The 26,657-nt window shown below is 39.0% G+C and overlaps 1 protein-coding gene across 2 annotated transcripts in view; it reads left to right on the forward strand.

Annotated features, from left to right (window-relative positions):
- The first annotated feature begins 1,851 nt into the window (after positions 1-1,851).
- The window catches only part of FBXO25 (F-box protein 25), a 29,741-nt gene continuing 4,935 nt past the window's right edge, over positions 1,852-26,657 (forward strand). The window contains exons 1-9 of one of the 2 annotated variants that reach the window (XM_029965833.1): positions 1,852-1,922; positions 4,752-4,895; positions 11,138-11,244; positions 11,706-11,755; positions 14,738-14,830; positions 18,888-18,981; positions 19,642-19,826; positions 21,663-21,845; positions 23,925-24,068. In XM_029965833.1, coding sequence (XP_029821693.1) covers positions 1,852-1,922; positions 4,752-4,895; positions 11,138-11,244; positions 11,706-11,755; positions 14,738-14,830; positions 18,888-18,981; positions 19,642-19,826; positions 21,663-21,845; positions 23,925-24,068 — 1,071 coding nt within the window. The remainder of the gene's footprint in view (positions 1,923-4,751; positions 4,896-11,137; positions 11,245-11,705; positions 11,756-14,737; positions 14,831-18,887; positions 18,982-19,641; positions 19,827-21,662; positions 21,846-23,924; positions 24,069-26,657) is intronic. The other variant, XM_029965834.1, reaches the window with a different exon arrangement.

Genomic DNA, 26,657 nt, shown 5'->3' on the forward strand with positions numbered 1-26,657 from the left:
TGCTGTTCCCTTGCTCCAGCATGGAGTCCCTGTCATAGGACAAAGTCCTCCGCAAACTGCTCCAATCCAAGTCCTTCTCAAAAGGCTGCACTTTTTCAAGAAGCAATCCCCTGGTTACTGCCTCTCAAGGCTTTAGTGCTGCTTAGTCCTCAGATAAACACAAGAGAACTGCATAACTTTTTCTGAACTGTATCACTTTTGGATTAGATGCCTCACTCATGATGTTTTTCTACTCAAATCCTACCTGCTCTAAAGGATCAACCTCACCAGAGCTATGAGGTAACATTTATGTCCACACATGACAGGATACCTCAAAGGCAGAGAGAAAGTATAGAAAGAACCTAGAGACAAAAGGATTTTTGCCACATTATGAAGTAATTTTGTAGATTTCCATGCCAAGGAGTAAAAAAGACCCTTTAATGGGCTGGAAAAGGAGCTTTACAAGTTCCTGATAGTGTGATAGAACTATTAATATTGACTTATATCCTTTTTCAATGTGAGGCTGTGGCCTATAGCCTTTTGCTATGCAAAGGCAGCACCTTTGTCTTAGATGTCAGGACAACGGGGTCTTGAAAAAGATTATGGTACTGTATTTTTTTCTCTTTTCATTACAAGAAAGGAATCCAATTTGTAAAACAGTAGTTTAATTATTAAGTGACATACTGATAGCACAATGAATCTCAGGCAAAAAATAAGTACTCATGTAATTTTTTCAAGACCAAAGACTGAAAAGAAGCCCTTCCAATGCAAGCCTGCACCTAATTCTGTGCTCTTACAGAGCTGAAATTATTTTATAAGACCAAAACCTCCAGTTTCTTATGGCTAAGACTGGCAAAAGGATTAGGGAATGCTTTCTGAAGGGGACAAGTTTCAGTAATTGCAGTATCCTCAATACCAAGCATTCAGATAATTGAAAGTCTACAGCATATGTTCTACAGCATAAAATTTAAGACTGATTACCATGCCTGAAATCACAATTTTAATTTTCTTTTTAGCTCCTTGACCTTCTATTTTTTAATCTTCTCTACATTCATATGAGGGAAAATGATTGATTTTAAGTAAAACCTGAAATGTTTATACAATCACATATTAATGACTTAAAGTTTAAACAAGGCACTCCATGAGTTTGGTTTTCCGGGCACACCAGCACACCCAGGGCACAGAGGGACAGACCGGCAGATCACCCGGGGGTACACCAGAGCACACAGGGACACACTGGTCACACCGGGAGGGGGTCTCACCGGGAGGGTCACACTGGGTCATACTGGTGGGGTCACATGGAGGAACCACATGAGGGGGTCACACCAAGGCACACTGCTCACAGCAAGGGGTGTCACAGCGGGGAGGGGTCACACCAGGCACACCGGAGGGTCACACTGCAGAGATCACGCCAGAGGTGGAGTCACACTGGAGCACATGGTGTCACATCGGGTGGTCACACTGCAGGGAGTGGGAGGGGGTGTCACACCAGGCACACTGGTCAGCCTGGGGGGGTCACGCCGGTGGGATCATACGGGGGGTGGGGGGGAATCACACTAGTGGGGGAAAGGGTCAAACTGGGTACATCACGTCACACCGAGGGGTCACACTGGGGTGACGTCACACACTCAGGGGTCACCCGGGGGAGTCACCCGAGGCACGCCCCGCCCCGCGCGCGCCACGCGACCCGCCCCCGCCGACCAAAACATTGGCACGTGCGCGCCGCGCCCGCGGGTCACGTGACGCTCCGGGCCAGCGGTGGGCGGGGCCAGAGCCGGCCCGCTCGGCCAATGGCGGCCCGTGCTGCCGGGTAGCAACAGGCGCGGCAGGAGGGGACCAATCAGCGCTGCGTGGGCGGGCCCGGCGCGGCCCATGGTACTTCCGGAAACAGCGCCGGGCCCGGTCCGAGCGCCGGGCGGGGAGAGGCGCTGCTGGGAGGGGAGGTGAGTGAGGGGATCCCGGCCGGGAATGGTGCTCGGCTCTGCGTGTGAGCCCCGCCGGCACGGGGTTTTGAGGCTGAGCGTGGACAGTCGTGGCTTGGGGGGTTAGGGACTCGCTCTTAGGGGCATGTGGAGCTGAAGGAGTTTGGGACTAGCTGTTGGATTCAGGATGAGCTGATGGGCCTGGGGCAAGGGGCAGGACCGAAGGGTGTGGAGTGTGCCTGGAGGAGTGAGGTGTTGGGATCTCAATAGGGTGCGTGAGGATGGGAGCCAGCGTGGCTTTGCTAAGGGCAAATCCTGCCTGACAAATTTGGTGGCCTTCTACGGTGGGGTTACAGCGTTGGTGGATGAGGGAAGAGCAACTGATGTCATCTAACTGAACTTGTGAGAAGCATTTGATGCTGTCCCACACAACTTCCTTGTCTCTAAGCTGGAGAGACATGGATTTGATGAATGAATCACTCAGTGGGTAAGGAATTGACTGGATATTTGCACTCAAAGAGTTGAGGTCAATGGCTCAATGTCTAAGTGGAGATTTGTGATGAGTGATGTTCCTCAAGGGTTGATATTGGGACTGTTTAGCACCCTTGTCAGGGACATGAAGAATGAGACTGAGTGATGAAGAATGGGATTGAGTGCCCACTCAGCAAGTTTGTGGATGACGAGCTGTGTGGTGCAGCTGACATGCTGAAAGGAAGGGATGTGACCCAGAGACACCTTGACAGGACAGAGGTGGGCCCATGTGAATGTCATGAAGTTCAACAAGGCCAAGTGCAAGGTCCTGCAGCTGGGTGGGGCAGTCCCAAGCACAAATACAGGCTGGGTGGAGAATGGATTGAGAACAGCCCTGAGAATGACTCAGGGGTGTTGGTTGACAAGAAGCTCAATGAGCCAGCAAAGTACACCTGCAGCTCAGAAAGCCAAATGTGTTCTGGGCTGCATCGAAAGAAGTGTGGCCAGTGGATCAGGGGAGGCGATTCTCCCCCTGTACTCCACTCTCCTGATACCCCACCTGCAGTGTCGTATCCAGCTCTGGGACCTACAGCATAAGAAGAATGTCAGTCTGTTAGAGTAAGTCCAGAGGAGGGCCATGAAGATGCTCAGAGCACTGGAGCACCTCTGCTATGAACGCAGGCTGAGAGGTGGCATTGTTCATCCAGGAGAAGAGAAGGCTCTGGGGAGACCTTTAGGGCAGGCTTCCAGTAGCTGAGGGGGGGCTACAAGAAAGCTGGAGAGGTACTTTTGAATGGCATCAAACTGAAAGAGGATACGTTTAGATTGGGTTTTAGTAAGAAATTCTTTACTGTGAGAGTGAAGAGGCACTAGCACAGGTTGCCCAGAGGAGTAGTGGGTATCCCGTCCCTGTCAGTGTTCAAGCCCAAGCTGGATGAGGCTTTGAGCAACATGGTCTAGTGGAAGGTATCTATACTCATGGCAGGGGGGGTGTAACTAGGTGATCTTTAAGGTTGTTTCCAACCCAAACCATTCTGTGATCAGTCAATGTGAGGGGAGTTGAAAACAACTTGGAAAAAAAGTATGTTGTGTTCATATTACTCCTAGGAAGCAATACAAGGATTGGAAAAGCAGATAGGTATGAATGGGGTTTGTGGTAACTGGGGGAAAGGATGTGGTAAATTTTGGAGAAGGTTCTTGTTAGATGCAGAGGAGGGCTGAGTTATGAGTAGGAAGGGGACTTTAGTCAATGCTGAGGCCTAGACAATGCACTTTGTTTTGTGTAGTGAACAGATTTTTAATTAAAGAAAAACTCAGCTGGCTCACTCAATTTGTATTTCTTCTGGCTTTTTATGTGCCTGTGCCCTCTCCTGTTGTAACTAATATATTGGGCAGATGCTGGTCAAGAGTGCAAATGGGTAAATAAATTCAAAGTGATGCTTGACTGATGTGGCCTAATATTTTTTTCAATTTGGAAAAGTATTAGAAAATGCATACTGGTTAGGACCAAAGCTGTTCGTATTATATATTAACATTGTTTCAAATATGATAATGTTACCTTTCCTCTATAGCCTGCATGTGAAATCCCTTGTTAAACTAAAGAGCAACATGTTTGTGTGACTAATGGGAAGAAGACGGCAAAAGCTGGCAAGGTCATACTCTTCAAAGTATAGAAAACTGCTTTGTTCACATTCTTAATGTGTCAGAAGTGAATCTCACTTTTGAAAAAACGTAGCAGAACACTCTTTGAATGACATACCTTGCATCTGTTTGCAGAGATTTTTGGGAGACATGTCACAATGGACTTTATGTTGCAGTCTTCTTTTGTGCTGGTATCTGGTCAATAGCCTGGTGTGGGAGGTGACCTTCAACAACAAGTGAAAAAATGTTTGGGAAAATGAAAATTCCCTTACTGAAACATCACTACACAGTGTAGCACAAACTCAGTATATATGTCTTAGAAAAAATAAAAGGATCAACATTGAATTTGTGGGCTCTCAATCTCTTTAACAACCATTTATAAGTCATGTATAAAAATCAGTAATCTGTTTGGTCATGGCAGAGCAGATTACACAGGATACAAGTTTGCTTCTTTTGGAATAATTTTTTTCCTGGACTACCATTCTTTTCCTGTTCTCTAAAGAACTAGGTAGGAAACCTACCTTGATCTAATAAATGCTTAAAGACAAGAAGAATGAGGTTAGAGAATAAAAAATATACTTAAACCACTGAATCTGTTTCTTTAAAGGATACTCTACAGAGAACTTTCATCAAGGTATATTTTTTTTAAGGTTAAACAGAAAACTGAAATAATGGCAAGAAGTTTTGCAACTTTTATTAATAAATAATACACAAGGAATCTCTTCTTGCTGCTTATAGAGAAACCATGCCATTTTTGGGCCAAGACTGGAGATCCCCTGGATGGAGATGGGTTAAAACAGAAGATGGATGGAAACGATGTGAGCCCTTTACTCCTGCACTTGAGGATGGGAATAATCAGCTGAATGATATCAGCCACACTGTGTAAGTTAAAAAAAGAAGTCATTCTGTGTGAGTTAATGGCAGGTGGGAAGGCAACAGAGTGCAACTGTTTGTGGTAGCTGATATCGTCTGTATACAAATGCATCCATGTATTTTGTTTAGTTAGGCAGACAGGAGACCCTTATGGATATTGTCTGTCTTTTGTCATTGCTTCCTGAGTTGCTTATTGTAGGCAGCCAGATCCCTTCTTACGTTCTATGTCTTTAAAAATAACAAAATAAAAAATATGTAAAAAAACCCCGAAGCAAACCAACCGACCAACCAAACAATCAAAAAACCACCCCAAAACAACAACCAAAAAAACCCAAAAAACAAATGAGAAAAACAAACCAGAAAAACAACAAACCAAAAAACCCCACCACAACAACAACAACAAAATCCCAACAAAAAACCCCAAACCAAAACAAAAAAAAGAAAAAAGCCTGTCTAGTACCATTTGAAGGTAAAAGTAATACATATAAATTGCAAGTGCAACAGGCATATTGAACTGTTACCAGGAAGTGAATGAAGACTTTCTGGTGAGTAGGCGTTGGATTAGTTCTGTTTATAGCAGTCATATAAGACCTTTGCTCCAAATATACAATCAGTAGTAGCTTAATGCTCATTCTCTTTTATACAATATATGACTGTATGTGCTCCTGTAAAACGGGTGAGAAAGAGATTAGATAAATAAAATAATACTTGTGGCAAATGCCCACAGACTGGTGTGATATAAATAGCTTTGTCAAAACAAATTTCTACTCGGTTTCTCCACAAAGAAGTAATTCTGAGGGATAGCATTCTTGGTCAAAAATTCCATCATAATGTGCTCATAGTCCAATAAATGATACGATAACTCATCTGATTTAGAGGGAATTTGCTGACAAGCTGGGGCTTGCTGTAGTCATACACCTGTGTTTTCTATTTGTGAAATAATCCTCAAGGGAGTTATTAAGCAGTGAAGAATTATTATTAAGCTTGTCTCGACCTATTGTTTTCTTAATGCCCTTTTCCCTTTTGTGCTCATCTGTCACCGATCATATTCGGGCTTCTTTTTTCACACAGTCTGGCCACTGTGGATACCAAACACTGGAAGAATGTTCAGTAAACCTCCAACATAAAAGTTTCCTTAAATACCTTTGCAAAAAAATCTTTTCTTTCCTCTTTCATACCTTTAATAATATACTTGGCAAATTAGAGGAAATCTAATTTATTTTTGAAGCTGTTTACACAGTTGCTAAACTGTTGCTAATTACATCTTGTGCATTGCTTTAATTAATATTGCTTGACAAGTATGAAATAAATTATCATTGTCTTTGTGAATACCATTAAGACTTCTGCTCTTCTGCTTGTAATTGTATGTCTGTATTTATATATCTTTTCTCCAGAGAGCAAGGTGAGGTATTTTTATTGCTTCTTTGAGCAAAAATACTGGATTTTTAAAGTTCAGGACTAAAATAAATACTTCAGTTTGAAGGGACTGGCCATGAAATGCACTAAGGACGCAAATATTTTCCATGCAATCTGCATGTCTCATGATTTGGGTTTCTTAGTCTAGCTTGCCAATTTGTCAGAATCTCAGATTTAGGGGCCAGCTTAGTCTGCAGCAGGCATCCTCATCTGCAATGGTTCTCCATCTTCATCTTAAACATCTCCTACTTAGCAAAGCCAAACTTTGCAGCTTTAATTTTTTTTTTTAATTCTACTTCTGTCTATTCAGTTAAAAATGCATGTTGTCCAAATTTAGACTAAGGAATTCAAGTTGATACTTCTTGGCATAGTAACACTACTTTGGAACAATTTCACTACACCTTGAACTTTGAATCTGACTGCAGCTTGAACTATTTGTCTGTGAGTTAACTTCTGCTGCTAAGCAGCAATTAATGTCTATTTGCACAACTTTATAGAACAATTTAGGGTGTAAATGACCTCTGGGTGCCATCTGGTCCAAACACATATCCAAAGCAAGGTCAACCTTTGCCCAGTTCAGCTTTGCCCAGTTCAGCTTTGTGTATTTCCAAGAATGGAAATTCTTCTCTGGGCTCCTGTTTTAAGTTCTGTTACTCTCAAAGTTATTTTTTTGTTTGCTGTTGTCCTGTCCCAACTTGTGTCATCCCTTCTTGGCCCCCCCTCAGTCTAGTAAGAATGTCTTATCACAGATTGTGTCCGTTACCACTTGACTTAGCACTGCCCACTTCCCCATACCTTACAGTCCAGCTCTATCGTATTTATACCCTCATATTAGAAGTTGACAGCTTTCCCTCCACCACCAGCTCTTAACACTGAACAAGGTCAGTTCTCTTACCCTCAGGCATCATGTGCTCCAGTACCTTGGTAACTCCCCACTGGACTTATTCCAGTATGACAATGTTTTTATTGCATTGGGGAGCCCCAAACTAGACAGTACTCCAGCTGCAGTTTCTCATGCCAAATAAAGAGGGATACACAGTCTGCAGGATACACTTTCGTTAACTCAAACCAGGATGCAGTTGGCCTAATACAACACAAGGGCACACTGCTGACCTGTTTTCAGCTACTTATCCACAAGACTTCTGGCTCCTTTCCTGCAAAACTGCTTCCTATCCAGTCTGTACCTAGCATATACCCAGGCTTGGGGTTCTCCTATGGCATGTGCAGGCCTTCATATTGTGGTACGCAGTGTAAAATATTTTGGCAAATACATTGTCATGTTATTTGGTGCAGAATTAGCCATGCATGGTCAAGCTGTAACTGGCTTTGAGTCTCTTGTAAAGCACTTAGTGTGTCTCTGTATGTAATTGCGTGACTTGAGGGCCGTGTGAAAAGAAGCAAGGGGATAAGGAAGAATAGCTGGAGCTCAGATAGCCCTGTCATATGTTCCATCATTTAAGTGTCATACCCAAAAGGTTATTTAAATACTGATATGAAATTATTTTTTTTTTGAAAAAGCTGAAGTTCTTACATGCTTTATCTAAAATATTATAGTTCTAAGAACAGCAGATAGTTTGCTTTTAGAAGCTTTAGAATAATTTTTTTTGAAGTGCATCATCAAGACAAGAAAGTAAGAATAGCTGTAAATTGGCAGTATTATGTATGTATTTAAATCCTTCCAGGTGCACGCAGATGTCACGTGCAGTATTATAATAAAAACATTTCATTAAGGCTTCTGTTACCCCATATGGCACGTGCAGCTTTTGATTTGGTTTATTGTATCTTAGCTTGGTGTTTGAAGGGGGCAGGGGTTGCTTTTGTGATGGTAGAGAACCTTTATTACTCGCCAAGCAGCTCTGCAGGTTTCTGGAAGGAATGGACGCTCGTAGTCACTGGGGAACTACCTCTGTTTCTGTCCCATTCTTCTAATGTCTGTGGGACTCTTGCTTTCATTCCTTGCTTTCAGACTTAAGGTTTGTCAAGAAGAGTGGTGGTGTTTACAGATAAGTAGGGAAAGACTCTCCACATGAAATGGGACAGAACATGAGGAAATAAATCATCATATCAGGAGATCCTCAGAAGGAAGAGTCCAATTTGTCTTTTCTCTAAAAAGACGTGAAGAATTCCAGGAACATCACAGGCAAACCTTATATTCTGTGCAGGTTTGGGCACTGCAATATAAGAAAGATATCAAGCTACTGGAGAGTGTCCAAAGGAGGGCAAGGAAGATGGTGAAGGGCCTTGAGGGGAAGCTGTATGAGGAGCAGCTGAGATTGCTTGGTCTGTTCAGCCTGGAGAAGAGGAGACTGAGGGGAGACATCATTGCAGCTACAATTTTTTTGTGAGAGGAATAGGAGAGGCAGGCACTGATCTCTTCTCTGTGGTGACTGGTGACAGGACCTGTCACCTGGAATGGCCTGAAGTTCTGTCAGGGGAGGTTTAGGTTGGATATTAGATAAAGGTTCTTCACCCAGAGGATGCTTGGGCACTGGAACAGGCTCCCCAGAGAAGTGGTTACAGCACCAAGCCTGACAGAGGTCAAGAAACGTTTGGACAATCCTCTCAGGCACATGGTGTGACTCTTGGGCTTGTCCTGTGCAGGGCTAAGGGTTGGACTCAATGATCCTTGTGGTCCCTTCCAACTCAGTGTATTTTATGATTCTGTGATTTATTAACTGTACTTAATCTGCCTTGCTTGTTTATCTGATGCTTGAGGAATTCTCTGTTGTTGGAAGGCAGGAGTGGGCTTTAAATCACTTCAGGTATGTTACTGGTCTAAATTGCTTTCTAGGGATGCTTCCTCTCCAGGAGCAAAAGAAGGAATCTCTACAGTTTAACTATCCTCTTCAAGATAGGCCTTCAGGAATACAGCCTCCCATACTCTCCTTAATGCTTTCCCTGGGTCAATGGGAATGAGTGAGTTTCTGTGCTGCCTGGATTATGTTGCAAAGTATCAGGACATATCTCTCTAGTCTTCTGTCTGTTGTTAGGATGAGAAAGCTCTGGGAGTATTGGCCTCTATTTCTGATTCTGCAGCAACTCTTCAGATTCTGCAGTAACCTCTCACATGACATGGCGATGCAGCCAGTATGTTGAAACATAATTAAATTAATTTTTAGTGATCTTAAAAAGAGATTTCTTTTATGAAAGCTTTGGAAAAAAACCCCAAACCTGATGGATTGGAGTGCTACGTAATCACATAACTTGGTGTTGATGTTGTGCTTTTGTCAGTTGCTTTGCTTTTGCCTGTTGGTGATTTCTTCTCTCTGAACTCTTGCTGTTTGACCAGAGGGGATATTTGGCACTGTTGCATAGAATATTGAAGGTATTGAATCTTTATCCTCTGCTTTAAATATATTAAGGCATGAACTAAGGTCCTGACCTTGGATTGAGCAGTGTCTGAATGCAGTGATATGTTAGGTTTAAATACCAGAAGAGAAAAGCTAAGATGAAACTAACTTTTGATTTCTGAGTCTTCTCAACTTGTGTATCTTTAAGCTGAACTAGCATTTACTGATAGGAGCAATCAAAAATCCAGAGCTTTTTACAGTGTTGTTTAGTTATCCTCCCTAACAGATGGTTCAGGCCTGAAAACTGTATAAGCTAGTAGCAATAAACTAAAATAATTTAAATTTTGCCACTTAATGGCCAAATAGAGGTTATTTTTGAATAAACTGATGTCATTCATTTTATAGTGTTCAGTTTTTTTAATTTGGAGTTCAAACTGACGTTGATAAATAGCTTCATCTGGCAAACTGAGATTAAAAACAGTAACAAATGTGAGGGGTTTTGTATTCAACTTTGTTGTCAAAGAACAGTAATGGGGAAATAAAATAGTCTTACAGTTAAACTTCACTACCACATATCCTTCATTATTCTGGTTATCTGGGCAAGACCATAGCCTTCATATGAAGTATCTTCCTTCTCAGTGCTAGAAAAATGAACACCCATTCTTATCTGTCTTGGTGGTCCTTACAGATATCTGCAAAAATGGAAAGAAAATTTTATGAAACTGTGTAGACTCCCTGTAGCATGGGCAGTTTTTAAATGTATGTAAATTTTAGAAAGGTTACTTTATCAAAAAACCCTATTTTAATAGTTTATTGTCCGTATATTTTTTTATGTATATTCACATTGTCTGTGCACTATATACATAATTATTTGGTATAGTCCTCAGTGTTGGGTTACATAGTTATCTGTCAGAAGTGACATAGATATAATTGAGTCTCTCTGGCAGAGACAGACCACTTGGTCCTTGATGCTGTACAAATCATGTACAGCATGACACCTATACCATGACACCTGTATTATGTACAGTGTTGTGGTTCAAGCATTTGTTAAAAGAAAGACTTTCTTTCCCTCAAAAGTGACAGCAGTAAGAGATGTCTTTCTTTGCTGGTTTTCTGCCTATGCAAGTGTGTGAAACAATTCTGCACTGACTTTTATACCTGTGTGCAGTTTTTCAAGGTTCGGTCCATTTCAAATAATGAGTTCTTGTACACCAGAGCTTTGGAGAGCTTTGCAGTTGTCCATCTGGTACTGACTTCTTAGTAGTCCTTCCTAAATGTCAGTAATGACTTAGAAGATACCTTTAGGTATCCTAAAGATACTGTTGTGTACTTAATCACTTTGACACAAAATTCAACTGCACTGGGAAGAAAAGAATACGACAGCTTCTCTCAAGGCACACATTGCTATAGACAATCAGGTAGAGGATCTTGATTTAGAACATGGTGGGTTTTTTTCAGCTGGTAGACTTTAATGCAGAAAATTGTAAGCTGTATGCATCTTAAATATTTAATCACTGCTGTTCTAATTAGATTTTTTTATTTCAGCATCATAACTGGGGATGATGAGAAAGAAGTATACAGTACTGAAGACTGTGAGTTTGCAGCCAAGAAAAGGAAAAAGGATCATTTTAGGAATAACACGGATTCACAATGTACGCCTCAGTTTTCTCATTTATTTTAGAAGACTCATGTTGCTTCAGAAAAATGTTGCTATAGTTGTTCATTTATATTCACCCATAGAATAGCCTTCCAAATTATGTTTACTTCTGTATTGGTAACAAATTCTCATGTCAAAAGTGATATGTCTCAATTGAAGCTGTGGTATTGATCACTTCTTGGGTTTTTTTTCAAAGATCCAAAGGTAATTCACTCCTGTGTTTTTTGTGGGTTTTTTTTTTTAAATTATATAACTCTTCCCTTATTTTCTTGAAGTACGTAACTTGTAAAAAATTTTAGTCATCCTTTTCAGCCTTTATAAACTTTCTTCATTAAAACTGTTCTGCCATTTCTCCTATCTTATGAAGAATTTTATTGTCTGTTTAGTTCAGTTTCTTTCTAGAAGGCATTAACTAATGTGGAAGCCTAAAATCCTTGTATTTTGATTTTATTTTAGGTTTTTATCGTGAAAAGTGGATTTATGTTCATAAAGAAAGCACCAAGGAAGTAAGTCTGCATGCTCTGGGTCAATTCCTGCCATATTTGTGCATCTTAATTGACAGACCGTATATTCAAAAACAGTGTTTGTGCTGTGTGTCTTAGGGGTTGTATTTAACTCTTCACTGGCAACATAGCACACCTGTACGTGGTGAGGCAAAGGCAGCTGGCAAAGTGGGAACTTGCAAGGATGGACATACAGTTCACTACTTATCCAAGCCCATCTGTCTTTGTACTGTCTGTCTTTGAACTAAAATCGAAAGTGCAAAACCAGATAATTGTCTCCAAAGAAGGTGCTTGCAGGCAGTTACCTGATATTTTGGAATTTTGGTGTACATTTGAATGTAAGTAAGTAAAATTTCAGTTTCAAACTTTACAAAGAGGACCTTTATATTCAGTGCTTTCCATTTGGGATATAAACTGTATCATGCAACTGTAAAAGGAACATGAAAGATCTTGGAATGAACCCTTGGAAAGCCATCCATTTTATGTAGAGATAAACTGTCTTGAAGTTTGAGATTCATTCCTATATTGATTCCTGTGGTTATCTGGGATGGGTGGAACTTGAACACTAGTAAGGATGTTTTGCATCCACATAGTAATGCCATGGAGAGAAGGAGGCAGGTGAGTGTAATCACTGCAGTCATGCAGGCAAAATTTGGCTTTGCATTTATGAGCTAAGAGAGACCATACAGAACTTTGTACTCAGGAAGAGCGTGGTATTGTGGAGAGAGCTTAGGTAGAGGACACACCAAAAGACTTCACCTTGTAGATCAGTGACCCAGAGACTGCCTTTCTACATCTGAAGATAATTGTAAAGCCTTTCACCAGATTCAAAGCCCTCTTTCTGCTCTGTCTTCTTGATAAGGTTACTTACACGGGTCTACAAAAGTCTCAAGCATGCTCTTTCCCTTGGTGCCATCTCAAATTTAGGGTAAGAAGGAAGGGGAGATGACAGATTGTCACCAATCATTATGGTGTTTTGAATGATAAGGTTGTTAGGCTGAGTTTTCAGACTACATTCAGGCCAAACCACAAATTTCCTAACGTCTCTCACTGCTGTCCTTCATAACCTATATGTTGGGATTACTTTTTCTGCTACTCCTGTAGAAGTTGGTGTACTAGTGATGTGTGGTATTTGCTTGGATTTCTTGTCCATTAAGAGAGTGAAAAAAATATTTTGGTTGTCTTCTAATATTTGACCATTGACTTTCCTAGGGTTTTGGGGGGGGTGTTATAAAAAACTAACCAGAGATTGTTAGAATTAATCACTAATCTTTTCAAGAAATTCTTCATGTAAATTCAAAAGCTTATACTAAAAAGTTAAAAAAAGTAGCAGAATCAAAAAGTAGCAGTAGCAAGGAATAAGCACAGCTGAACAAAAGAATTCAGAACAACAATTTAAGATAATCTAAAACATAATTTACAGAAGCTCTAGTTTTTCTTACAAGTTGTAATCTTACTTGATTTTGAAATTGCTGTCTCACAACCAGGAAACATTTTTTTCTAAACTGGATACAGCTTTTTAGGGCAAAATGACAAGAGTAGGAAGGTATTGATAAGAAACCTATGAAACATGCCATGGGAGAGCACTGAAAATAAAGAAAGCCAAAACAAGTGCAGGTGTGTAGCTGAAATGAAGCAGGGGATGTTTTTTGAGTAATTTTGTCATGATGGTGCATTGGGAAAGGCAGAGCTTTCATAGAAATCCATTTCCAGCTGTTCAAGGAAATGGGTCTCTCATGTTAATGTATTTAAGCTGACCTTTTGATAACTCTTTAGCCAGAGAATTATGTCTGTCTCGTATTGGCCTCATTAGCCACCAGCATACCTGTAATAAATGTGGATAGAGCCTTCCTTAATCTTCATTCACAAAGCCCAGCCATGATGATGGTGAGGCAGAGAATAGACACAAATACTTAAATTTCAACAAAAGTTTTGTTGTCTGTAAGTGTTAATTTACTGCAATTAGCCAACAAAGGTGTGCACATTGGGAAGTGTGCAGCACACTTGGATCTGAGATGTATGAACTGGATTAGCAAGCAGTACAATCCCAAATTTGGTCACTAACCAATAGGCAATAATTACCACCACTCTGCAGCAAGTAGATAACTGTCCCCTGTCCCACTGGGATGCACCCAGGGTAAGCTTTGTTTGGGTCACAAAAAGGAATGTTAATTTGTACTGCCATCTTGTCACCATCACATAATTCATCAAGGAAGTCTGTCTAGGAATGAATTTCAAATAATATTTTATCCTTCTCCTTCCTGGGCTAATAAACCATACTAGCACACTGCTCTGCAAAACTCTCTTTTCAGTTAGGGGGTTGTTTTTTTTTCTAGTATCATTATATTTTGTTCTAGGCTCCCATGTGGCTTTGTGGTTCTAAATGTGCTCAGCTTATGTGAACACATGTCATTTTGGGCTGCTACTGACACCTTAAGTAGTTCACAACACCCTCTGAAACTTCCATATTTACCTTAAGATACCTATGGAGAAATACCAAAAGAAAATGCAAGCTCATGCTCTTGGGACATAAAAAAAGGGTACCTAAGCTTCTAGCACCTGGAAAATAAATTTTAGATGTTGACACCATTTGTTCTTCCAATCCTAGGAGCAACTACCTGTGCTCTTACCCTCAGATGTGAATCAGATAATTCTGGTTGTAGGCTCAGACTGCTGTGCAACTTGTGCTGAGGCAAATGGGGAGTGTGATATCCATGAGAGGGTGCCAACATCATGGCTGTGCGAGAGTGGAGTAGATTCCCAGGGCACTCAAATACCAGTGATTCCAGACTGCATGATTAGTATGAATTGAAAGGCCTTGGTTATGTACCTGTTAGTTCCAAACAGCGTATCTGTTTTCATTTGTTCTACAAGAAAGTAAATAACTCTTCAGTCCAGATACATTGTATTTTCAGGGAGCATGGCATCCATGCTCAATTTTGTCTGTTTGTTTCTTTCCACTTAAAGTGTGTTTTTTCTTCTCAGAGACACGGCTATTGCACCTTGGGAGAAGCTTTTAACCGCTTGGATTTTTCAAGTGCAATTCAGGACATCAGAAGGTTCAATTACGTGGTCAAAGTAAGCTCTTTATTTTGTGTTCATATTATTAAAATGCATTTGCTGGTGTGCCTGTGTGTACAAAAGAAATATTTTTGCACTGAACAGATGATTTGTAACTGTATAAATATCGTGTTCCTATGTTATTTATACTGCATGAAGCAACCTTAAACTGCGTAATCTTTATTTGGTGAAAACTCATTATAGTGCTGTATGAAAGCCTCTAGCTTGAGGAGGATGGTGATGGCCAGTGCGCTGTGTATTTAGAGGGAAACACTGATGGTAGTTTCAACTGCTGTTCATCAGTCTGGTTAGTGAACTTTCTTTAAAGGCAAAATAATTTCTATACAACCAAAACCAGCAAAGTGTAATTCATCACAAATATACTTTGCTATATCTTAAATATGCTTAAAATAGTGATTTCCAGAAGAATATTTGATGTGTAAATCTTTTGCAGTTTCTGTTTCTTCTGCAACTTCTCAACAGTCCTGTGATTCATTGCACACTTTTTTTTTTTAATTTTGGACAAGATATCTATGCAATTATCTTTGTTAACAACCCTTAGAACTTGAGACTCCAGCCTTAATTTCCTTAATGACTAACCAGCTGCCCACTTGGAAATGCCTGTTCTGGGCGATACTGATCTTCTTTTAGCCTCAGGGTTTTTTTTTTCATCTAACTTGAGATAGTAAAGTTCTTGTCCCCACTCCTAGGGAAGCTCAAAATGAGTCATATCAGGACTAGAGTTCAGCTCAGCGGTGAGGCTGTTCACAAATAATGTAGTGGTTGGAATGCACCCAGAACTTTAAAAGACACGAATCAAAATTAAATAAACATACCAAGAGAACACCCTTACCACTAGGCTATGGAGTATTTGGAGAGAAAACATGTTCTATCCATCCTTGTGAAGTTGAGGCAATGTATTATACTCCCAGAAAAACAAGAGATGTGAAAACAAAGCAAAAAGGATTTGTTTCCAGGCTAGTGGTTAGGGTAGTTGCCTGGTTTATTCCCCTTGCAGCTTTGGGGGTTTTTTGTATGTGTGTGTTGTGGTTTAGAGCATTACTTTTTAGTGCTGTTTTGGGAGCAGAATCAGGAATCCTACCCAAGACTTTTCAGCCTTGAACAGTAGGAAGAAAAAAAAGCATCTAAAAAAGGTGATTTTTGTTATAAATGGTGTCAACCTTGAGTGCCTTACTTGAATGGCAAACAGGTAGAATGAATGCAAATCTAGAATTCTACACATTTTTTAAATGCTGCAGTGCCTAAGCTGGATTGCTTAAAACAGTTGGTTGGAACAAAGTGCAAAGTCTAACATAAGCACATTGACCAGTTTTTCTTCTGTTCACCAAAGAATATAAAATGCTGGTGTAGTCGTCCAGGCTTAAGATCATTGAGAAAGCACTACTTTAAAATTCAGAAATTTGACTTTGCAATCCAAACCATTGCTCTAGTAATGGTAGATCCTAAACAATCAGGGTGAAATTAAAATAGTGGGCGTTTTAACATTTTATAATTTATTTGAAATTTTTAACATTTAGAATTGTTTTACAGATGCAAAGGTACAATTAAATTTTCGTATCAGTTCCTCTGAGGTGGTAGAGGCAAACTGACTTTTATCAACAGGTACAGAAGACCTCAAAAGTTACCAAGACACTAATAAACATGATTGATATGAGTGACAGCTGCTGCTCATTCTTTAGCAATAGAACTTGTGGACTTGAGAAACATATGTGGTGTTCTGTCTAACAAATGAAAACATCTGAGCAGATCTCAGTAATATGTGAAGTTGCCACAGACTTTTAAGAACAATGTTTAATCTACTCTCTCAGATTTTAAACCAGTCTGCAACTCAGACCTAACAAAAGAAGCAGTTCATTCCATGCCTATCTGCTTTAAATGAGTTCTCATTTACTTTCCTGAAATTTCTAATGATGGCAATACTTTGTGTAGAGCTCATTTAATGCAGTGTAGCCGTTCCTATTTCTTCTTCTCTAAGGATTATTTCTAGTTATGCATGAACACGGTTATGATTACTTTTATGTGTGCTGTTCTGCCTCTTCCATTTAAAGATAGCAAAGTATAAATCAGGAATACTTTTTCTAAAGCCCTACTAGGTAGCTTTTCTTTGATCCCAGACCATGAGAATGATCCATTTTGATTCTCCAACTAACTAAAAATCTGCTAAGCATTATTTAAAGTTAATATAGATGTCTGTCCAGGATCCTTTTGGTGTGGGCAGTGAGAAGGAGAAGGTAGGATAAGCTGTTCTTCTGTACTTGTTTGTGCTGTAGTAGATTGATAATTTTGTAGCTGTTAAATGCTGATACATTGAGTTTGATATGGGGTTTTTTCCACATATTTTCATTTAAGTAAACAGATGATCAATTCAAAGTTATGATCTCTAGTAGACAACATAAGCCATGGCTTTACACACATCCATAAGACTGAACTTGTGTGTCAGATCCTTGTACTCATGCTACCTTACTTCTGCTAAAATTGCCTTAGTCCTTGCATATTAAGTTTAACTGAAATTGGAAACTTCCTTAAAATAAGTTAGGTGGAATCTGTTTCTTTGATTTGATCTCCAAACTGAGTAACGTAACTGAATTTTTTTAAATAAATCAAGAGAAATATACATACTTGCTTGAACTGGCAAACTGCCAGAGACCTCTAGGTGTGTTCTAAATTATTAATCAAACTAAAAGGCTTTGAAAATGCCAAGAAAGAGATCCTTTTTATACCGTTTTTGAGACTAGATTGCTTGTATTTAAGTACAACAAGAAAATTATTTCCTCTTTTCATAGCACATAGTGTCTTGTCAGGGATCGTACAGAGAAGACAGAAGGAACATTATTAAATCAGGGAGAGAACAGGTGTAGTCCCTCTTTCCAAAAGAAAATTAATGTTGAGCGAAGTGCCAATTTGGTGTTTTAGAAATGAAGATACAATATAATATTTGGCAGGCTTAGTCTTTATTCTCCTTCTGTGCCAACACTTGATGCTTTCCTATACCAGCAGGGCTCTGCAGGTTAGTCTTGAGAGTGCTCTGCAGGGAATCCTGGCTTCTGCTCCCTGCTTTTGCTTTCCAGTGTGTTGAGAACACTTGTTCTGAACTAGCCATTATAAAGTGCAATTGAAAAGCTCAGGGCCACACTTCTAAACATTGTAATACTGTCACAACATTAAAGTCATATTTCATACTGAGACCATTTTTTGTTGAAAAGGCAATGGTTCTTACCAGCTACAAAACTGAATCTAAAGTGTAAAAGCAAAGGTGCCATAATGGAGCAAGGGCTGCCCCTAGTAGCTGTAGCTTGGCATTTACAAGCACCAAGAATTTAAGCTGTTCTGATTACTTTGTCCTAAACCATTCCCACTGTTCTTGCCACTCTTCTGCTCACAGGGTTTTCAGAGAGAGATGTGTGAACAGCTAGATCCTTGCTATTTAGTTAAGGGAAAGTTACTCATATGTTTTGTGCACTGCTCATTATTAGATCACTGTTGTTTATTCTACCAGGGACCTCAATGTAGGAGTAATGTAGAAATTTTTTTCCTCTAGTTTAGGTAAAATATGGTATTTCTTCTCTATGAGTAGAAAATATTGCACTAAATTCATCACAGTTCAGTTTGACCAGTACAATACTTTCACTCAGAAATTGGAACTTTGGTAAGCAGGTATCAGTTCAGAGTGATGTTCCTGGCCAGCAAATCTCTCAGGAGTTTCAGGACCCAACCACACTGAAGTTCATGTTTGTATTTGTGAGCCTCCAAAATAGACTCTCTTCATTGCTTCACTACAGCTCCTAAAGTCCATATGTCATGTGTTCTGTCAGAGATAAACACTACTATCCGTATAGTATTTTGAAAATGTACATCCTTCAGGAGTTGTTCATGGTATGCTAGTGGGGATGCCTAAAGCTTTCCATGTTTGTCTTACTTTCTCTGAACTCTATATTTTCACAAAATGCCGTTGTGTGATCTGGGGTGTTGTAGGTGAGTGTATGCACTGAAAGTGTGTATTTAAAACCATCCTTTACTTCTGTCATTCTTCTGAATTTTAATTTTTTTGTCCTAGCTTTTGCAGCTAATTGCAAAATCCCAGTTAACTTCACTAAGTGGTGCAGCACAGAAGAACTACTTTAACATTTTGGATAAAATTGTGCGGAAGGGTAAGACCTAAGGTTTTGTGATCTGCTTCATCAGATTTAGTTGCTGTGACTAAGGTATCAGTTGATTTATTGCAAGGTTTCATACCTCCCATCCCACAGTTGCAATAAGTTGTTTTCTCTTGGTCCTTGAATAATGTCTATTGAAGCAGGTTGGTGGAATTTAGACAATTAGATTCTATTCAGAAACTGTTGGTTACTACTAAATTATACTCTTCATGAAATGTGAATGCTTTTAGATTAATAAAGTGTTTGGCTTTAAGTTTGTGTGATGTACTGAAACTTGAAATCTATATCTGTTCTTTTTGTTTAAAAGCTATTACATAATACTGATTTATTTTTCCTTCTGGTAATCCCACTAAATGGAGCTGTAATACTATCCACCTTGAAGAGAAGAAATTGGATTTATAACTTGTTTAGCATTAGGTTTATTAAATGTGTAGCATGAAATGTTGCATCAAATTTGCCTGTGGAATTGTTAATTATTGATCTTGCATGTATGGAACAACATTAGTGAATGTCATAGTGGGAATTAGGGCAGCTATTTGTATGCAAACAGTTGAGTTTTAATTAGTTCATCTAAAAAAAGTGTTGATTACTTTGAGCTAACTGTTAGCTTGGTTAACTCAGCCAAAATTGTATTTGGTTTGTTGTGTTTTCCAGTCATGGAAGACCAATATAATCCACGATTAATCAAAGATCTTCTACAGGATCTGAGTTCTACTCTCTGTATACTGATTAGGGGAGTAGGAAAATCTGTGTTGGTAGGGAACATCAACATTTGGATTTGCCGATTAGAAACTATCCTTCTGTGGCAGCAACAATTAAAAAACCTTCAGATGAACAAGGTATGTTATTAAATCATGTTAAATAAAATTTGGGGGAGGGGATTCCAAATACATTTTAAACAGTTTTACTTATTTTCTTTGTTTTTAAAGAAGTAGTATGAAACTAATGAAATGGAATCAACTTACTTTTCTAATTTTTAATAGCTCTTTACTGCTGGTTTGTGGTAGAGATATATAGATATAATGTTTTTTCTCACTTAAATGAATTTCAAAATGTTTGTCTCTAGATTGTCAGATAGAAATGGAAAAAATACCAATTTTTAATTCCAAAGTAAATTTTCTACAACTGAAGAAATAAAAATCTAAAAGGCATTTTAGAGGTGTATCAAGGAAGAAAATATTCAAGTAGTTATTTTGCAGAAGCACAGTTGCTTTTTGTAAAAAAAAAAAAAAAAGGAAAGCTAAAAAAAGGAAGTATAATGACTTCAGCATCTGGATTTCTGGATTCTCATCATGTTCAAAGCATGTGGTATGCAGTGGTCCAGGGTTTTATAGTGGAAACTTCTGATGATAAGCAGGCAATTTTTTTTAATCAGACTGGGTTACTCCTGGAGAAAGAAATGCTGCAAGATATTGCTCACAGTAAAATCATACAAGTGTTTCACCTATTGGCTGTCAGCTACGAAATCTTGAAGTAGTCCTTTTTGTGTGTGCTGGGTATCTGAATAAACCAGCTACTTTTGGAACAGAAAGGAGAAATGGGGAACCCGGTCTCAGCAGTTTTTATATGCCAGGCAACCACAGCACAGACACTGCAGTTACTGCTGCGCTGGTTTCTTTCCAGTGCAACACGTCCCTCGGAGCTGTTTGACATTGGCTGGAACCACCAGTGTGAAATCTTGCACTGTAGTGCTCACATATTCCTCCACAGAACGATAGTCCCAAGGTGTTTATAACAGATGACACTATGGAAAGTCTGGTCTGTGAGATGGGTGGCTGTGAAATAAGCCCACAGAAGCAAGAGCCCGCTGAAGCACAGCTGCTCTGCTGCCAGTGCCCTCTGCTGGGGCAGCTCTGCTGGGTGGGGCCTGCACTGCCCATGCTCTCTCCCTCCCCAGCTGGGACACTGCCTCCAGCCTCTTGGGTTTTGTGCCACCTGGCACTGTGGGCTCCAGGGTTATTCGTATACGAGCTGTGCCGTAGGTTACCCCGTTCAAGTTCCCAGAGGTGCATAGTCCCAGTGAAAACTTTCTCAGTGCTTTACTCAAACACCCCTGCAGAACTTCTCATTTATGTATGAGACTCCAGACTTCAGAAATTATCCTGCTTGCTCTCTTCTTCCTCTGACTTCCAAAATGCTTTCATTCCATATTTCTGCATTCTGTATTCTCTTCTGTATTCTAGTTGTCTTAAGGCAAATTGACATGTGCTTTGTTTTTTAATAAAAATTGAGAAACTGTAGTGATCCTACAGATTAGAAAAAATTGGTTCATATCTTTTTTATAGTTAGGGCTTTAGCACACTTATCTCAAAGGTGGAATTGAATATATCTATATACATATTGAAAATATGTAGTTTTCAAGATTGCATGCTATTATTTTGTAAGAAGTGTTTTTAAAATTATTTGAACTTTAAATAAATAATTTGGGATATGTTTGTTTTAACTGTAGAAAAGCTATAAGTTACAAAGCTACAGTCTCTAGCTCCTTCTGTACCTCTAATCATTAAAGTTTTCAACAACAGCAGTTAGAGAATAATGGTAGGCAAGACTTAACCATAGATTTTACTCAGTGTTTTCGAACAACTAAGACCTGAGACACCTTTAAAGTAAGAATCTTATTTGCACCTTATACTGTCAAGGTTTTGTAGCTAAAAGTCTTCAACTCTTATTTCCAGCAAGTCAACAATGGTCTTACGCTTATGGATCTCCCTCTCCATATGCTGAATAACATCTTATACAGGTTCTCTGATGGCTGGGACATTATTACTCTGGGTCAAGTGACCCCAACTTTGTACATGCTCAGTGAAGACAGACAGTTGTGGAAAAAACTCTGCCAGTACCATTTTGCGGAAAAGCAGGTAATAAACTCTGCCATTTGTATAAATGCAGCCTTTGTGCTATGGTGTACCCATAATGAAGTGTGAACTCACAGTTTTTGAGGTAAGTGTGACATTGTGGAGTAATAGTGAAGGGGTTCTTTTTGGGGGCCTTGGTTGCTGCTAACTATGATATTCAGCATGTCTGTGAGTTTAGGATAACTATTGGGCTGTTTCCTTGCACTATTTTAAAAACTGTTTTTTCGAAAGATGTTTCTTTAAAAACTGCACAATCCCCAGCAAGTACAGTAAGAGACCTCTAAGGTGTTCCTAATTTTAGTACCTAAAGTAGAACTTATTTTACTAACCAAGGTAGTCAGATTGCTTGAACTTTTAGGCTACATGAATAGTCTGGTGAAGCCAAAATTGGATTTCTGCAAAAAAGAATCGAACAAATGCTTGAGATTTTGAAATTAATAACAAAAAAGAAACGGTGCTTTTCTGTCACTTCCTCATAAAGAGCATTAAATTAATCTAGGAATGACTCCAGAACTGTCTTAATTTTCTGGCAATAATAAATGCTGTGATAAAATCATTTAGGTGAAAATAAACCTATGAAAGTAGTAGTTATGTCAGAAGTGGAGGAAGAACTTTCAAATCCTGGTACATTCCAGAATGGAGGAAGCAAAAGTGCCCATTCTTAAATCTGACAGGTTGAAGTGGCACCATTTGGTTGGTGATTACCAGATTAAGTTTCATTATAACAGAAAAGAAAGAAGTGAAGATCAATTAACCCAAATAAGAATTTTATGTGAGATGAAAGGCTTTAAAATTAAGTTCCTGGAGAAAATAAACGGACAAAAGCAAACTGAAAAACCTTCCTTCAGAAGCTGAGAAGAATGCAATGTGAAGTTATGAGGATAACAAATTTAAGCTTAGGTAGCAGTTGAGTGTATTTTGAGGGTAGATGAGCAAAGCTCTTTTGAACAGTGACAAAACTTGTAGGAGAGGAAGCTGTTTTACTAAGGTAATGCTGGAAGATCTCTTCAGTATTTCAGTAGAATTAACTATCCCTGTGCCTCATAAAGAACACTTGTACAGTGTGTTCCTGAATGTTCACATTCAATTTCTTGCTAAGTAATTAATGATAGGAATCTAATGATTTTATTTATTTTCCCATATCTGCTGCTCGAAAATTCTGCTTCTTCTGCTTACAAGTATACTGCCTTAATAAGCTACAGAATCATGTTAGGTTGTTTTTTCTGTGCTCTTCAGTGTATTTGTTGAACCATTGAAACAACCACAAAAACATACTTGACATCTGAAGAGCACTTTTGGAAAAAATGAGACCTTCAAACAGGGAAGTTACTGTGAAACCAAGTGTAGCTGAAATCAGAAAGGCAGTGCTATTCGCCCCATCTAGGAGCTGTCTTCTGAAAGAAGAAAGCCCTCACTATATTAGCATTAGTCCACTCTGAGTGGAACAGAAGCCTTTTATAAATACATGCTTAATAAACCTTGGCTGTATTAAGCAGGGGAGAAATAGCTGTTGTGCATCAGCTGAGCTTTACATGGAGATTAGGTCCCCAAGAAGTACAACAATCACTGATTATTGCTATCCTTCTAGAAAGATCACCAAATGTGAAAAAAATCATGTATATGCTTTTAAAATTAAAAAAAAGCATAATTTAAATCCATAGTTAATGTTTTAACAGAAAACCATGATCTGTAATGCATGATCATGTTTTTAAATCTCATTCCTCAGGTTTTTTTAAAAAGTATAAAATTAATTACTTACAGCTCTAAATACTGTTTTTGTTAAATGGTTCTTAACTATAATTATAATCATTTTGAGACAGTAGAGTTAGATCAGCTGTGTATGGCCTACTTTTTCTTGGCAAATATGCACCCTCCTATTTTTAGTATTTCCCATCCATCTTTTTTCTTTTTTTTTTGTGGCCAGGTCTCTCTCACTGCTTTGCAGAGATGTATGATGTCAGAATATTGTCTTCAAAGAATTCTAGTTACAAAACTTCAGTTTAACTACCTTTTCCCCATCTTCCCCCATCCTTTACCTGATTTGATTACAATTTTAAAAGAAGGTATTAATTTTATGTCTAGTTTTGTAGGCATTTGATTCTATCAGAGAAAGGTCACATTGACTGGAAGTTGATGTACTTTGCACTTCAGAAATATTACCCAATAAAGGAACAGTACGGGGACACCTTGCATTTCTGTCGACACTGTAGTATTCTGTTTTGGAAGGTAAGAGCTTTGAAACAGATAATCAGAAATATGTTCTAACAGCTAGTGGTCATCACCTGAAAAGAAAAATATCAAGATCATCTTCTTGGGTTTCTCATGAAAAATATGATTGGATAACTAGTATCTAACCTTAAAATAATTTATAAAACTTCCATATAAAATCAGTATTCAATTCTAAAGTTGTTTTTTATCTTGTGTTCTTATCTCTTGATACCTGATAACCTCCATACTTAGAATTACAATGAAAAGTGGCATGTGGAAAAGAGTTGCACTCTGTCTTTTATCTATTTAACCTTATAGAAAGTTATTAGGGAGTAGTCTGAAGTTAGGATTCGGTGATGATGACATGGTAATCAATATGTCTCTAATGAGAACTAATTACTACAGTATTCCTACCACATTGGTGTAAAGCTCTGTATTTTTATAGTCTTGCTTCTGTCCCATATGAAGCTTGCAGGAATGTTTGAAACTTCATTTAAAATGTGTGTTATATTGATTTTTATGTTTACAATGAAGCACATGCTGAGTTACAGGATAATTTTAACTTCAGTAGGGCATTTTCTTGTTTAACTTGTGTGTGATTTCATAGTCCTGCTTTTACTTTGGGTTGCACCATAACATTGCCTTCCAGTTAGTGAGACTTCTTTAATTTTGCAGCTGAAAGATCAGATATGGGTAGTGTTCAGTAGACAGCAAAGAGCAAGAAATGTTTGAGAAATCTTGGGGAAAAAATCATATTACTCATGTTTTAATTAACAGAAATTAGTTGTTCTTGTTTCAGCTTTCTGTGATGTTTAAGAGGAGTTGCATGTCAGTGTGAGGCTTTTTTACTTTAAAAAACCTAAGTCATTTAACAGGATAAGCTGGCTTTCATAGAAATAGCATGTTACTTAATGATGTTATCTAGAATTTTAGTATTCTTGATATCATGGAGCCCTTCCAGGTACTAATGTTTTGCTAAATTAATAGTAGGAAAGCAGATAGCCAGAATTGGCTTCTGCTGTGAAAAGCCTGGGCATTTATTGGAAGATCTGTGTCAAGAATGTCTAAGAACTTTCATTACAGTGGAATAACTCTTTGACATCTGGCCCAATATGCAGGGTAAAGTTTTCTCTTTGAAAGGGGAAGTTTCAAAGACTTTCATGCATGCAGGTGGGCATTTGTGGTATCAGATTTCTTTGGATTGTCTGCCTTGGCTGTGTAAAGGGTAAATGCTTCCTACAGTTAGTTTCTCTCATTCCAATCTTGGTATAATTGAATGTATAACTCTAATACTAGAAATTACTAAAATGTGTTTGGCATTAAATATTTAACTTCAGAGATGGTATGTGACAGTAAGGGGCAGTGAACCTGTGCAGGCAGATGTCTTGTTACCTTGACTACTCCAATCTACTACCAGAATAATAGGTCTCATTTTGGGCTTTTATATTTTTAGTGAAACACAGCACAGTAAGTTCTAAAGATAATGTGGATTAATGAGCAGTACCTACTACATCACCATTTCAGTGCTGACTGCCTCATTCTGGAGATTTGAGCAAGTCTTAAAGAGATGGTGCAGTTATAGATAAGTTGCATGCTTCTGCATTAAAACTCTACATCAAATGTTTGGGATCAGCTGTTTTAACAAGAGCACAGTCAGCAGGTTGAGGAAAGCCATTATCCCTTTCCATGCAGCACTCATTAGACTGCATCTGGGATACTGCATCCAGGACACTGCATCCAGCTGGGGTCCCAATACAAAAAAGATACTGATAAACTGGATGAAGTTCAGGTGAGACTCAAATAATCAGGGAGGCTTGAGGACTTGCCCTGTGAGGAGAGGCTGGAGAAGACTTCTTCAGAGGAACCTAAAAGCCACGAGGACAGCCAAGCAAGGGAACAGTTTACTGTAAGGTTGATGCAGTTTCCATCCTTGGATGTGTTCAGGACCTGACTGAAAAAAGCTCAGAGCAACCTGGTCTGATCCCACAGTTTACCCTGCTTTGAGCAGGAGGCTGAGCTGGAGACCTCCTGAGGTGCCTTCCAGCCTGTGAGCTTGCATTGCAGTTTTCCTTCTCTAGGTCTTGGTATCTAAGCCTTGTCCCTGTCTTAAAATAAACATTTGATCAGGCCGAAAAAGATTAATTGAATTGATTTATGGACAATTGTCACCCTTATTTGCAGGGACACTGAGACCTTAATCTTTGGTCTGAAAAACCATCCCTCTCTTTACAGGGCAATGTGGGTCAAGTAGTGCTGATCACTGAGTTATGGGGGGCGGGGGGAAATAGTTCTGCTTTCTTGTTCAGGCACTTGTATCTATACCCTTTCCCAAGCTTTCTCAAGAGAGGTGAGAAGCAAAGCAGAGGTAGGGGGCAGAGGGAGAGGAGGTAGGTTATTAATTCCATGCTAAGTGAAAATATTTCTTAGTCAGAAGGAACTTTTATCAGGTTTTGGCAATTCATTCAAGCTTCAGCATCGTACTTGATTAGACAAATTGTTAAATTACATATGTATATCAGTGGTTGACATACTATTATACGTTTTTGTTCTCAACTAAAGCTTTTACTCTGACTAATTCTATTGGGTGTATGGCAAAAAAAAAAAAGC

Source organism: Manacus vitellinus, unplaced genomic scaffold, assembly GCF_001715985.3.
Source record: "Manacus vitellinus isolate BGI_N305 unplaced genomic scaffold, ASM171598v3 scaffold_11_pilon, whole genome shotgun sequence".
NCBI lineage: Eukaryota > Metazoa > Chordata > Aves > Passeriformes > Pipridae > Manacus > Manacus vitellinus.